Source organism: Colossoma macropomum, unplaced genomic scaffold (assembly GCF_904425465.1).
Source record: "Colossoma macropomum unplaced genomic scaffold, Colossoma_macropomum, whole genome shotgun sequence".
Lineage (NCBI taxonomy): Eukaryota > Metazoa > Chordata > Actinopteri > Characiformes > Serrasalmidae > Colossoma > Colossoma macropomum.
The window spans coordinates 32492407-32506931 of record NW_023494810.1 but is presented as its reverse complement, the minus strand read 5'-3'; the positions used below and the strand labels follow the sequence as shown (position 1 = coordinate 32506931).

Below are 14525 nucleotides of genomic sequence, written 5' to 3'. Positions count from 1 at the left end.
GTAAAAACAAATCTGAGATTTTAACTAAAAATGTTGGTTACTGGCCTGTCTTAGAATGTTATTTGAACTTTAAATAACAAGATGGAAGAGCATAACACAGATTCTTGTTTTGTTAACTTACTGTTCTAAGTTCAGTTAACTCGAAATGTTGAGGTAGAACCGTAACTGAAGTTAAAACCCCAGTTGTTTTATAATGTAAAATAATATTCAGAAGGAGTGTCCAACAATTGGTTAATACTAATATCTAAACATGAACCTTATTAATTTGTGACATTTAAAGAGACATTCAAATGGTGCGCTACTCCAGATGGCATAAAAATAGTCATCTGTGGCAGTACAGTGTGAAGAATTATTAAAATGAACTGCACAATTTCACAATTTTAGATGTTGTGCCAGAACACAAGCTGGATGAGGTGTGTGAGTGCTGGGAAGTCTTGAAACTGAAGAACTGTGTGTAAGAAACACCTGGTGGAGTAAATAATCATAAAATGCACATTTTGGAAGCTGGTCATTGTACCTGGAGGTGAAGGGAGATCGGTCATCTGAAATGTTACGGCAGTTGGCGCTGGCCCAGCGTCTATGCCTGTTATAAAGCAATCAATCCAGAATCATAGAGTTAGACTCATATTGTGAGGAGGAGCCTAAACATTCACTACATGCAGAAAAAACTTGCATACTAAAATCATTTGTTGCACAAAGCTGTGGTTTAATGGAAAAGAGTGAGAAACCAGTTGTTGCTGTTGAAAGAAACCCCTGTTGTTCTTTTGACAATTTTATTCATATAAATTAAAAGTTGTGAATTTCACATTTTAATTTTAAATTTTACCAAAAAAAAAAACATAAAAAATGGAAATTTAAAAAAGTACAATTGTGTGAAAACAGCTAATTTTTGTTTCAGATACAATGTCAAGTAAACTGACAAATTAATTAATGTATTAATCACATTAGTATTAGGCACACAGCAAGAAGCACCTATCCTGTTATATAAGCATTTCTCTAGATCTTACAAATGTGTGTAGTAGCCTATATGTAAACTGAATTGTTCCAGAAAAGTTTTCTTCCACAGAATGCAGTAGCATGTAGTACTAATCAAAATTGTCTGGGATTCATTTTTAAAAAATGTACTTCAAAATTACATTAGCTTAGTTGTTGCCTTTGAGTGACTTTAGCCATATTCTAGACGTCTAGCCCTTTACCCCTTTCTCCGTTTCAAAAATACGTATGTATATTATATGTATGAACCTACTTGCAGCAAGGTTGGCTAATGCCAGTTAATAGCAATAACATTGCTGCGAAAACTGTCATTAAACATAACTAAAATGAATGAGGCCATTAAAGGTCAGAGTGAATATAATTCCAGTAAGAGAAAGAGGTACAACCTGGGGGACCAGCTAATGCTGTGGAGAAGAAAGATGATGTTCAACATTGGCCTTTGATTCAATTTTGTATTTTAAAATAGGCTGTCAAAAATTGGCAACTCTCAGCTAGATTCTTAGATATGCAGCTGAAGTGAGACCTTTTACTGTAATTCTGAAAACAGCTAGTTAAGCCGGCTAATGCAGCTGCTGCATTGACACGGAATTTAAACAATTTTCATCAAAGCTCCTTGAACCAGAAAGCGTTAAAAGTCACTGTGAAAATAATGTCAAATAAAATATAGTGGGGTGCTTATGACTATGGCCACATGTACCTGTTAACAAAGCAGCTCCTGCAGAGAGAGAAGATTTGCAGCATTAAACCTTGATTCAATTTAGAATGTTAAATATGCAGTGATGAAGTAGTCAAAACAAATTAAAGGGTTTAATATGTTAAATGCTGAGCATGTCGTCTTTTACACGAGGCCTTTTTATCAAAACAGTGCATGCATACAAGTGCATTAACAGAAGGTTTTAATTACAAATGTAAATGCTGAACAGTCCTGTTTTAATCAATGTTATTAAGCTGTCAGCAATGTCCATGTAAAAAGCTAAGAAAAGCTAACTGATCTTAATTTTGTTCTGAAAGATTATTTATTGATAGACCTTATAAAATGATTGTTAGCAAATACAGTACACTAGATAAAGCTGAGCTTACTTTAGAGCCTCTTAATAGTTTTGATGTTGAGTTGTGAACATCATCTTCTGTAGATTTTAATGAAAAACCTTTTTAGCTTTAGAACAGCAGATGATGGGGGTAGATAATTGTGAGAAAACAGCTAATTTTTGTTTCAGATACAATGTCAAGTAAAATGACAATTGAATGTGTTAATCATTTTAGTATTGTCTGTACTTGTAGTTCAGACACTGGTCTTCCCCTAGGCAGTCAAAGATGTAAATGGATAGTATAAACCAAGTAATATACTTGATCAAGTAACCAATTAATTGACCAAGTAATATTCAATATAATACACTGGATGAATTACATTTATAATGCAAAATATTTAAATTGTGCTTATTTTAAGCTGCCTTTACTAAAGAAATATACAGTCACAGGCAAAAGTTTGGGTGCCCCCATCAAATTGCATGTTTAGCTGATTTTCTTAGTGACACACCCTCTACAGAGAACATACTTTACTGCACAGTTACTGTTTACATCATGAGAATGAAGTACATACCGCCGTAATCATCTACTGCTACCGCACTCTGAACTGAAGAGGAAAACAGGTGTTAATGTGCTGTAGTACTTTGGTTACATGATTTGCATATCAGTGCATCTTTTATTTTATTTACATTCTGCACAGCGTCCCAACTTTAGTTACATTAATATTACATTAGCCTGTTTGTTACCTTCAAATCTGTTCATAACAGTACTATGCAAAAGTAAGAGACCACCCATCATTTATTTAATTTCCAGTCAAAACTCATTTTAAGCAAAATGTGTTCATTTTTCAGGAGATATTTCTGGAAAAATCAACATGTGCATATGCATATGCAAATAAAATCCTGTAAATATGTAAATTCCACCACGTAGATGACTTACGTAGCAGGAATGATTTGGAGTACCAAAAAATACAAGCTGCTAATTTGGCTAACTAGTGGAGTAATCAGATGTGTTGCATGCAGTTTGATTGTTATTGAATTGCTTTGTGTAAAAAACATAACATGCAAGTAGATGCGTGAAAGTTTTCCTGTGTCAAGCCATCCTAAGAGCTCAGTCTCATCTTACAGCATTGAAATACACTAAAACTACAACCCCATTTCCAAAAAAGTTGGGACGCTGTGCAAAATGTAAATTTAAAAAATTCAATGAAGTGCAAATCATTTAAACCCTATGTTTCATGGAAAATAGTACAAAGGCTATAAATGTTGCAAGATATGAAAAATATATGCCCATTTTGAATTTGATGCCAACAACACGTTCCAAAAAGTTGAGACAGGGGCTTGTTTACCACTGTTGTTTCATCACCTCTTCTTTTAACAACACTCTGTAAGCATTTGGGAACTAAGGAGACTCTGCTATAATTTTGAAGTCAAATGTTTTCCCATTTTTGCTTAGCATAGGATTTCAGCTGCTCAACAATTCAAGGTCTCCTTTGCCATATTTTTAATTTCACAATGCACCAAAGCTGAGTGGTCTTTAGCCCGAAGGACACAGTGTCCATTATTTCCAAAAATAATTTCAGATGTTGATTCGTCAGACCACAGGACACTTTTCCACTTCCCTCAGTTCATTTTAAATGAGCATGGGCCCAGAGAAGGCGGCAGAGATTTCTCCTGCTTCTCTGAATCATTCTCTGAATGTTATTTTGTACCATAGATGATGAACGTTGAGAAACGTCATTCTTGAATTGTTGCACTATTTGATCGTGCAGTCTTTCACAGGGTGATGAACCCCTCCTCATCTTTACTTCTGAACGACTGAGCCTCTCTGAGATGCTCTTTTATACCCAATCATGTTACTGACCTGTTGCCAATCAACCACCAGGTGTTTTTTTAAGCATTACACAACTTTACCCACCTTTTGTTGCCCCCGTCCCAACTTTTTGGGAACGTATTGTTGGCATCAAATTCAAAATGGACATATATTTTTGAAAAAAACAATAAAATTGCTGTTTGATATGTTGCCTCTGAAGCATTTTCGATGTAATATAGGGTTTAAATGATTTGCACATCATTGCATTTTGTTTTGTATTTACATTTTGCGCAGCGTCCTAACTTTTTTGAAAATGGGGAAGTAAAATCTTCATGAAAATAGGTGTTTGAATATATAGTCGTTCCTCTTTATTACTGTAAATGTGCATCACATATTCAGAATTATCACCTTATGAAACAGTAAATTATGTGAAATATATGAATGTGAAAGGTCATTAATTTGACCATTTTGTGTCAGACCTGAATGCTTTAATATTAGGAGCAATAATAAATGCAATATGGGTATCTTTTGAGCATGATGTGCATTGCATCTTATTTATTCTCTAAAAAAGAATTTTAATGTATTCATGATCATATGAAGTACCCACTAAATATTATTGTGTTTTCAATGCATTACAAGTGTGTTACTCATTACTAAATCCACTATATAAATGTTTCAAAATAGCTATGCAGTTGTAATGGAGTATGACTGTACATTTTCTTGAATATGTCATAGATGCTTCATATATATGTAAAGTGTTACCATTAATCTGTACAAATAAGAGAAAAAGGATCAGAGCACCTCGAGAGTGAACAATAGGTGGAGGGCCGAAGTCTGCAAAGAAGAAAAATATGTTGAACATTACCTTGACTCAATTTTGAATTTTACATAAACAATTAGCAAAAAGAATAAATAAGCAGTGACTGAAATAGACAAGTCTCATTAGTCGATGTTCTATGCACCTCCTTCAGACATTAACCTCCTGTTGCGTACCCCCTCTCACTCCTTATATGTACATGTGCACACATTGCCATGATTGCCTTATGTTGGCATTTAGATTTATAGAAGTCCCCATTAAAATATCAGACATTTATGACACTTCATACCAGACATGCGGAACAATATTGAAAAAATACTGTGTGCACAGTGATATGAGGGCACATATGTACCCGTAAGAGAGTCTGTGACTGTAAAATGAACCGAAACCAAGTAATATTCAATATAATACACTGGATGAATTACATTTATAATGCAAAATATTTAAATTGTGCTTATTTTAAGCTGCCTTTACTAAAGAAATATACAGTCACAGGCAAAAGTTTGGGTGCCCCCATCAAATTGCATGTTTAGCTGATTTTCTTAGTGACACACCCTCTACAGAGAACATACTTTACTGCACAGTTACTGTTTACATCATGAGAATGAAGTACATACCGCCATCTACCACATCAGCTACCACACTCTGAACTGAAGAGGAAAACAGGTGTTAATGTGCTGTAATACTTTGGTTACATGATTTGCATATCAGTGCATCTTTTATTTTATTTACATTCTGCACAGCGTCCCAACTTTAGTTACATTAATATTACATTAGCCTGTTTGTTACCTTCAAATCTGTTCATAACAGTACTGTGCAAAAGTAAGAGACCACCCATCATTTATTTAATTTCCAGTCAAAACTCATTTTAAGCAAAATGTGTTCATTTTTCAGGAGATATTTCTGGAAAAATCAACATGTGCATATGCATATGCAAATAAAATCCTGTAAATATGTAAATTCCACCACGTAGATGACTTACGTAGCAGGAATGATTTGGAGTACCAAAAAATACAAGCTGCTAATTTGGCTAACTAGTGGAGTAATCAGATGTGTTGCATGCAGTTTGATTGTTATTGAATTGCTTTGTGTAAAAAACATAACATGCAAGTAGATGCGTGAAAGTTTTCCTGTGTCAAGCCATCCTAAGAGCTCAGTCTCATCTTACAGCATTGAAATACACTAAAACTACAACCCCATTTCCAAAAAAGTTGTGACGCTGTGCAAAATGTAAATTTAAAAAAATTCAATGAAGTGCAAATCATTTAAACCCTATGTTTCATGGAAAATAGTACAAAGGCTATAAATGTTGCAACATATGAAAAATATATGCCCATTTTGAATTTGATGCCAACAACACGTTCCAAAAAGTTGAGACAGGGGCTTGTTTACCACTGTTGTTTCATCACCTCTTCTTTTAACAACACTCTGTAAGCATTTGGGAACTAAGGAGACTCTGCTATAATTTTGAAGTCAAATGTTTTCCCATTTTTGCTTAGCATAGGATTTCAGCTGCTCAACAATTCAAGGTCTCCTTTGCCATATTTTTAATTTCACAATGCACCAAAGCTGAGTGGTCTTTAGCCCGAAGGACACAGTGTCCATTATTTCCAAAAATAATTTCAGATGTTGATTCGTCAGACCACAGGACACTTTTCCACTTCCCTCAGTTCATTTTAAATGAGCTTGGGCCCAGAGAAGGCGGCAGAGATTTCTCCTGCTTCTCTGAATCATTCTCTGAATGTTATTTTGTACCATAGATGATGAACGTTGAGAAACGTCATTCTTGAATTGTTGCACTATTTGATCGTGCAGTCTTTCACAGGGTGATGAACCCCTCCTCATCTTTACTTCTGAACGACTGAGCCTCTCTGAGATGCTCTTTTATACCCAATCATGTTACTGACCTGTTGCCAATCAACCACCAGGTGTTTTTTTAAGCATTACACAACTTTACCCACCTTTTGTTGCCCCCGTCCCAACTTTTTGGGAACGTATTGTTGGCATCAAATTCAAAATGGACATATATTTTTGAAAAAAACAATAAAATTGCTGTTTGATATGTTGCCTCTGAAGCATTTTTGATGTAATATAGGGTTTAAATGATTTGCACATCATTGCATTTTGTTTTGTATTTACATTTTGCGCAGCGTCCTAACTTTTTTGAAAATGGGGAAGTAAAATCTTCATGAAAATAGGTGTTTGAATATATAGTCGTTCCTCTTTATTACTGTAAATGTGCATCACATATTCAGAATTATCACCTTATGAAACAGTAAATTATGTGAAATATATGAATGTGAAAGGTCATTAATTTGACCATTTTGTGTCAGACCTGAATGCTGACCAAGTAATATTCAATATAATACACTGGATGAATTACATTTATAATGCAAAATATTTAAATTGTGCTTATTTTAAGCTGCCTTTACTAAAGAAATATACAGTCACAGGCAAAAGTTTGGGTGCCCCCATCAAATTGCATGTTTAGCTGATTTTCTTAGTGACACACCCTCTACAGAGAACATACTTTACTGCACAGTTACTGTTTACATCATGAGAATGAAGTACATACCGTCGTAATCATCTGCTGCTACCACACTCTGAACTGAAGAGGAAAACAGGTGTTAATGTGCTGTAGTACTTTGGTTACATGATTTGCATATCAGTGCATCTTTTATTTTATTTACATTCTGCACAGCGTCCCAACTTTAGTTACATTAATATTACATTAGCCTGTTTGTTACCTTCAAATCTGTTCATAACAGTACTGTGCAAAAGTAAGAGACCACCCATCATTTATTTAATTTCCAGTCAAAACTCATTTTAAGCAAAATGTGTTCATTTTTCAGGAGATATTTCTGGAAAAATCAACATGTGCATATGCATATGCAAATAAAATCCTGTAAATATGTAAATTCCACCACGTAGATGACTTACGTAGCAGGAATGATTTGGAGTACCAAAAAATACAAGCTGCTAATTTGGCTAACTAGTGGAGTAATCAGATGTGTTGCATGCAGTTTGATTGTTATTGAATTGCTTTGTGTAAAAAACATAGCATGCAAGTAGATGCGTGAAAGTTTTCCTGTGTCAAGCCATCCTAAGAGCTCAGTCTCATCTTACAGCATTGAAATACACTAAAACTACAACCCCATTTCCAAAAAAGTTGTGACGCTGTGCAAAATGTAAATTTAAAAAAATTCAATGAAGTGCAAATCATTTAAACCCTATGTTTCATGGAAAATAGTACAAAGGCTATAAATGTTGCAACATATGAAAAATATATGCCCATTTTGAATTTGATGCCAACAACACGTTCCAAAAAGTTGAGACGGGCTTGTTTACCACTGTTGTTTCATCACCACTTCTTTTAACAACACTCTGTAAGCATTTGGGAACTAAGGAGACTCTGCTATAATTTTGAAGTCAAATGTTTTCCCATTTTTGCTTAGCATAGGATTTCAGCTGCTCAACAATTCAAGGTCTCCTTTGCCATATTTTTAATTTCACAATGCACCAAAGCTGAGTGGTCTTTAGCCCGAAGGACACAGTGTCTATTATTTCCAAAAATAATTTCAGATGTTGATTCGTCAGACCACAGGACACTTTTCCACTTCCCTCAGTTCATTTTAAATGAGCATGGGCCCAGAGAAGGCGGCAGAGATTTCTCCTGCTTCTCTGAATCATTCTCTGAATGTTATTTTGTACCATAGATGATGAACGTTGAGAAACGTCATTCTTGAATTGTTGCACTATTTGATCGTGCAGTCTTTCACAGGGTGATGAACCCCTCCTCATCTTTACTTCTGAACGACTGAGCCTCTCTGAGATGCTCTTTTATACCCAATCATGTTACTGACCTGTTGCCAATCAACCACCAGGTGTTTTTTTAAGCATTACACAACTTTACCCACCTTTTGTTGCCCCCGTCCCAACTTTTTGGGAACGTATTGTTGGCATCAAATTCAAAATGGACATACATTTTTGAAAAAAACAATAAAATTGCTGTTTGATATGTTGCCTCTGAAGCATTTTCGATGTAATATAGGGTTTAAATGATTTGCACATCATTGCATTTTGTTTTGTATTTACATTTTGTGCAGCGTCCTAACTTTTTGAAAATGGGGAAGTAAAATCTTCATGAAAATAGGTGTTTGAATATATAGTCGTTCCTCTTTATTACTGTAAATGTGCATCACATATCCAGAATTATCACCTTATGAAACAGTAAATTATGTGAAATATATGAATGTGAAAGGTCATTAATTTGACCATTTTGTGTCAGACCTGAATGCTTTAATATTAGGAGCAATAATAAATGCAATATGGGTATCTTTTGAGCATCATGTGCATTGCATCTTATTTATTCTCTAAAAAAGAATTTTAATGTATTCACGATCATATGAAGTACCCACTAAATATTATTGTGTTTTCAATGCATTACAAGTGTGTTACTCATTACTAAATCCACTATATAAATGTTTCAAAATAGCTATGCAGTTGTAATGGAGTATGACTGTACATTTTCTTGAATATGTCATAGATGCTTCATATATATGTAAAGTGTTACCATTAATCTGTACAAATAAGAGAAAAAAGATCAGAGCACCTCGAGAGTGAACAATAGGTGGAGGGCCGAAGTCTGCAAAGAAGAAAAATATGTTGAATATTACCTTGACTCAATTTTGAATTTTACATAAACAATTAGCAAAAAGAATAAATAAGCAGTGACTGAAATAGACAAGTCTCATTAGTCGATGTTCTATGCACCTCCTTCAGACATTAACCTCCTGTTGCGTACCCCCTCTCACTCCTTATATGTACATGTGCACACATTGCCATGATTGCCTTATGTTGGCATTTAGATTTATAGAAGTCCCCATTAAAATATCAGACATTTATGACACTTCATACCAGACATGCTGAACAATATTGAAAAAATACTGTGTGCACAGTGATATGAGGGCACATATGTACCCGTAAGAGAGTCTGTGACTGTAAAATGAACCGAAATGTTCACTAACGTGCCACAGAGCACATATATCACAGTAACATCATCCATTTAGTTTTAACCCTACAGCTCCAACCAGCTCCAGAAACATGTGGCCAACATGATAATGGCTAAGCGCCAATCATAGCAGCTACAAACTAATATCTCACTACATCTGCAAAGTAAACCACGTCTGAGAAAGTGAAACTAACTAGAGTACGTGACTAACACAACAGTGCATAATGAACAAACGAATGAACTGTAAGTTAGTTTCTCCAGAACGCGCAGTGCACAGATGGAACCAGAGTGAAATGTCTTTTTCTCCAACACAGCCTTTTATACAAATAACAATAAATAAAGAACGAAATTCCTATCAGAGTGCAGGTTTTTCCTGTGCTGGATGTTATAAATACTCCACTCACTCCTCACTCACGCATATACACCAGAGCACAACGCTACCCAGAAGTTTGGCATTGGCTTTAGATTAAACTCGTATTCAGAGATCCACTCGTAGTGATTTTGCTGAGGATCTCTTGTTCAAGATTTGCTGACTGGAATGCAGCTTTTTGTTTTGGGGAAGTACTGGTGTAATTGTGTAGCCGCTCAACGGAATGAAATGAAGATTAACCTCTTAAAATCTCAGATTTAAGACATACTAAGGTTTACTATTCAGTAACTACAGGGAGTTAGATGCAAACTGCCTGAGCTATTCTTAGGGTTTGGAAGTGTGTATGGAAACATTGGGCCTGCTGGTTGGCCCTGGCCATTTAAGGGGTTAAATGAAGTGTAAATGTCAAACATCAAGCTTTTTGATGTACCCCCAGTGTCGTTTGGTGTAGCCCTAGCGTTAAGCGTACCACAGTTTGGGAACCACTGCCCTAGATGATATGCCTGAAGCAGCTTACTAATAAGCAATGTGAAGAGGTCATGAAGTTTAGAGAAAGACTTACAACCCGGAGAGTGAACAAAAGGCGGAGGGCCGATGCCTGGTGAGGAGAAAAAGATGTTGAATGTTAGGCCTTCATTCAATTTTGAGTTTTACATAAACAATCAGTAAAAAGGATAAATAAGCAGTGACTAAAATAGACTCATTAGAGGTTCCATGCACCTCCTTTATGAAAATTTTGAAAATACAAATAAAAAAACCTGATTGGTTTGTAAGTTTTTACGCTTGTAGTGGAAAAGTTGGTTCATCGTTAAAGGACAAATGAAACGAAGCTGGCTTTTTCGAATAAGTGTTGAAGTAGTGCTTAGAGACTGGTTAAGAGTCGTGCCAGTCATCATATTGCTTATGGTCAATTACGGCCCCAAAAAGATTTCAATTTAGATCAAGGATTCAAATGAATCTGGTGGGCTGAATAAGAACCCATGTGCTGTATGTCCAAGCTGAAGACATACTAAGGTCCACTATTCAGTGACTACAGGGACTTCAGTGCAACCTGGCTGAGCTATGCATGCATACAAGTGCATTAACAGAAGGTTAATTAAGGATTAAAAATGTGAATGCTGCACGGTCCTGTTTTACTCAATGTTATTAAGCTGAGCTTAGTTTAGAGCCTCTTAAAAGTTTTGACATTGAGCTGTCAACATTTTTTGTGTAAGAGTTGGCTCCAGGGCTAGGCTACCGCCGGCCACCAGGGGGAGTCAACGACCCAAATGAGCCACACCTGCTCAGGGGGCTTTATAAGGGCTGGGAAGAAGACACACTTTGCTGAGTCTTAGTTTTAGAGTTTTGGCAAACAGACCGGCCGGCAGTCTCGGGTAGAAGCTCTAGAGAATTTATCTCAAGCTTCTTTCTCTTTGTCACTTCTCGAGCCTTTCCCCTTTCTTGAGTTGTATCTTTTTTCCTTTAAAAAAAAAAAAAATGAGAAAGAACTAAATGTAAAACTATAGAAGGGACAAGTCTGTCCCTTTCTCCTTTTCGTTCTTCTAAATAGTCAAATCTCATTTTGTTTTGATTGTCATTAAATTAGGAAGTAAATTAGGAGTCCACATTACTGTCTACATACAGTAAGAAGCACCTACACTATTATAAATGCCTTCAGGGGTGTCAAACTCATTTTAGGTGATGGGCCACATTACACACTGTCCAATGTCAAATTGGCCGAAACAGTGTCAAGTTTAGCGCATCAACAAATCCTCATAAATGTGTTTATTTTATTGTCCTTAATCTTAAAGTTACATTCTAAAAGAACAAACTGTGTCCCTTTCCCAAATTTATCTTAGTATTAAGATCGTCTTAACTGGTAGAGAGTGAGTGTTCAGTGTGATGCTCGCTCTACCACTTAAGAATCATCATTATGCTGAGATGCTTTTGGGAAACCCAGCCCTGATTGAACAAATACTACCTACAAAACATATTAGACTGATCTTAATATTGTTCTGCAAATATCGTCGAGACGGGTAGAATGCAGGTCACATAGCAACACAGTCTCGCCTGGCAAGTAGCAAACGAAAGGCAATGAGAGAGATTTAAGACGAACATTTGGAGACGAATGGACTTATTCGCATTTATAAGCAGCACAGTGGAATGGGAATATTCAAACAAGACGCTGGCGAATAAGCAGTGACTTTAGCCTCGTAAAACAGTCGAACGTTGAGAGACATTTTACAAGAAACTGTTCAACTTTTGATGAAAAGTTTTCTGGCGTAGATGGGAGGAAATCAGCTATAGCTAAAGCTTAAAGCAGAGCAAAGTAAGTCTGCATTTTCATATATTTTTTTAGCCTATTCTAGGCCATCAGCACATACTGAAACATATTGGACATAGGGCTGGGCGATAAAATGATAACGATAAGTATCGCGATATAACTTTTCCTCGATAGAGCGATAAGACAGGTTCGATAAATGTTCGACATAATACACCATTCTCACACTTCCACGTTTTAGCGAAAGCCCTGGTGGCGCTTTCTACTGCAAGGAAAGCGACACTACTCTGCTGTCGCCAGGAGAGGGCGCACTTCCGAATTTTTCGACTTGATTAGAGAGGGAGGGGACCACGAGTAAAAAAGGGTCACCAAATATACTTTAGTTAGGAACGGCTGAAACGCGGAGTTATACAGTCCCTGTCTGAGTGGATGTTATTGGCGATCTGTTCTCCTGTGACCGAGTGTGAGTGACGAGGTCAGTGGTGTAACTGTACTGTCCTACGGTGAACTCACCTCTTTCCATGCATTCTAACAACTTTAGCAGTTTTAAATCACGTCTGCAGCGCCGTGTTACAGCGCCAAACCGTCATATTTTAGTATTGGTGCATTCTCGAGTAACGAAAGTGAAAGAAAGAAGTGGTTCATGTTCGAAGGTAAACTGAGGAAGCTGTGAGGCGTTGGAGAGCGCGAGAGCGCTGTCTTTCCAGGCTAGCTGTTTTTAGCTGCCGGCTAACTTGAAGCAGCGCTCCGGCAAAACACGGTGAATTGATGATACGGTAGATCAAACAAGACACAAAATCACCGCTTTCAGTTTAAACATACCTAAAAGGAGGACTCTGTGACTGGTGTGAGGGATTCACACTGCAGATAATGCTTTTACACAGCGAGCGTCAGATATACTGCGGTTCACCCCTCAAACTACTACGATAGTATAGAGAAACACAGGCGTTGCTAGCTGGTGTCTGAATACTGTGATCTGCTCTGACATGGATGTGGTAGGAGTGACAGCAGTGACCTACCGAACCGAGCTGACGTTGTTGAGAAACTAAAGAGTTTAGCCACTTGTTTAGCGTTTGTAACGGGGTAGCCGAGCGCTCGTCACCAGACAGCTAAAAATAATCTGTTTTCTCTCTTAAATCATGACTATTACAAAAATTGCAGCTGTGCATTTCAAGCTGATAAAAACAGCTCAGAAACTTTCTCCCACTGTCCCAAGACAGATCAGTGAAATGTTCCACTGTTTGGTGAGTGTTTGTCATGATCGGACCATAAGTGATAGTTTAAAACCACAGTTAACCACCCAGGAGCAAAAGCAGCCTTCAAACGTGAAAGAAATCATGATTTGACATTTATCGCGAGATATATATATATATATATCGATATCGAACGATATGAATTTTGTTTATCGTGATAACGTTTTTGGCCATATCACCCAGCTCTAATTGGACATAAAATGTTGTGGCTCCCAGGGTGGTTTGATTTTTGTTGAAAGGACAAAATGTGTCTTCTTAATATTTGGGTTGTGACTCCTGACCTAAACTAGCTTTTAATGCAGACGGTGCCGGTTGGATTTCTCGCTCATCCAGTTGTGTTTTTGTTATGTGCCGCCACAGACTGTCCGGGCGCTGCACTTCCGCACTTCCAAGTTCCGCCTTTTGCGTTCCATCAACATTATGCTATAAATCAAAATTTAGAAAATCGATTTTTGACATTTGTGAATTGATTCAGAATTGTTCACGTCTGCATCGCGATGCTTCTAAGAATCAATCCACCCCCCACCCCTAGTAACTAGTGTTAGAAGTTTGCAGTAAGGCTGGCTAATACTACTTCACAGCAAAAAAAAACAGTATATTGTGCTGTGATTAAACTTAACAACTAAAATGAATGAGGCCATTAAAAATCAGAGTGAATATCATTCCAATAAGAGAATAGGCACAAACCTTGTCGACCAGCTGATGCTGTGGAGAAAAAAGATGATGTACAGTGTTAGCCTTTAATTCAGCTTAGATTCTTAGATATGCAGCTGAAGTAAAAACATATCACTGTAATACTGAAAACACCTAGCCAAGCTGGCAAATGAAGCTGCTGCATTGACACCTTTACAATAAGTACGATATTTTTAAGCAATTTTCATTCAATCTGTAAACCTCCTTGAATGAGAAAATGTTACAAGTCACAGTGAAAAAAATCTGCTCAAATAATGTAGAGTGGGGTGCTGAGGACTGTGGCCACATGT

General features: G+C 36.8%; 1 protein-coding gene across 6 annotated transcripts in view; it reads right to left on the bottom strand.

The window, feature by feature from the left end:
* Positions 1-14525, bottom strand: part of LOC118799314 (inter-alpha-trypsin inhibitor heavy chain H3-like) — a 47671-nt gene that overhangs the window by 8963 nt on the left and 24183 nt on the right. For 3 of the 6 annotated variants that reach the window (XM_036559067.1, XM_036559069.1, XM_036559071.1), the window contains 9 exons: positions 14230-14247; positions 10592-10627; positions 9261-9293; positions 7224-7256; positions 5266-5298; positions 4633-4665; positions 2594-2626; positions 1691-1708; positions 518-583 (listed from right to left, as the gene is read on the bottom strand). In XM_036559067.1, the coding sequence (XP_036414960.1) occupies positions 518-583; positions 1691-1708; positions 2594-2626; positions 4633-4665; positions 5266-5298; positions 7224-7256; positions 9261-9293; positions 10592-10627; positions 14230-14247 (303 nt within the window). The remainder of the gene's footprint in view (positions 1-517; positions 584-1690; positions 1709-2593; positions 2627-4632; positions 4666-5265; positions 5299-7223; positions 7257-9260; positions 9294-10591; positions 10628-14229; positions 14248-14525) is intronic. The other 3 variants (XM_036559068.1, XM_036559070.1, XM_036559072.1) reach the window with 1 other exon arrangement.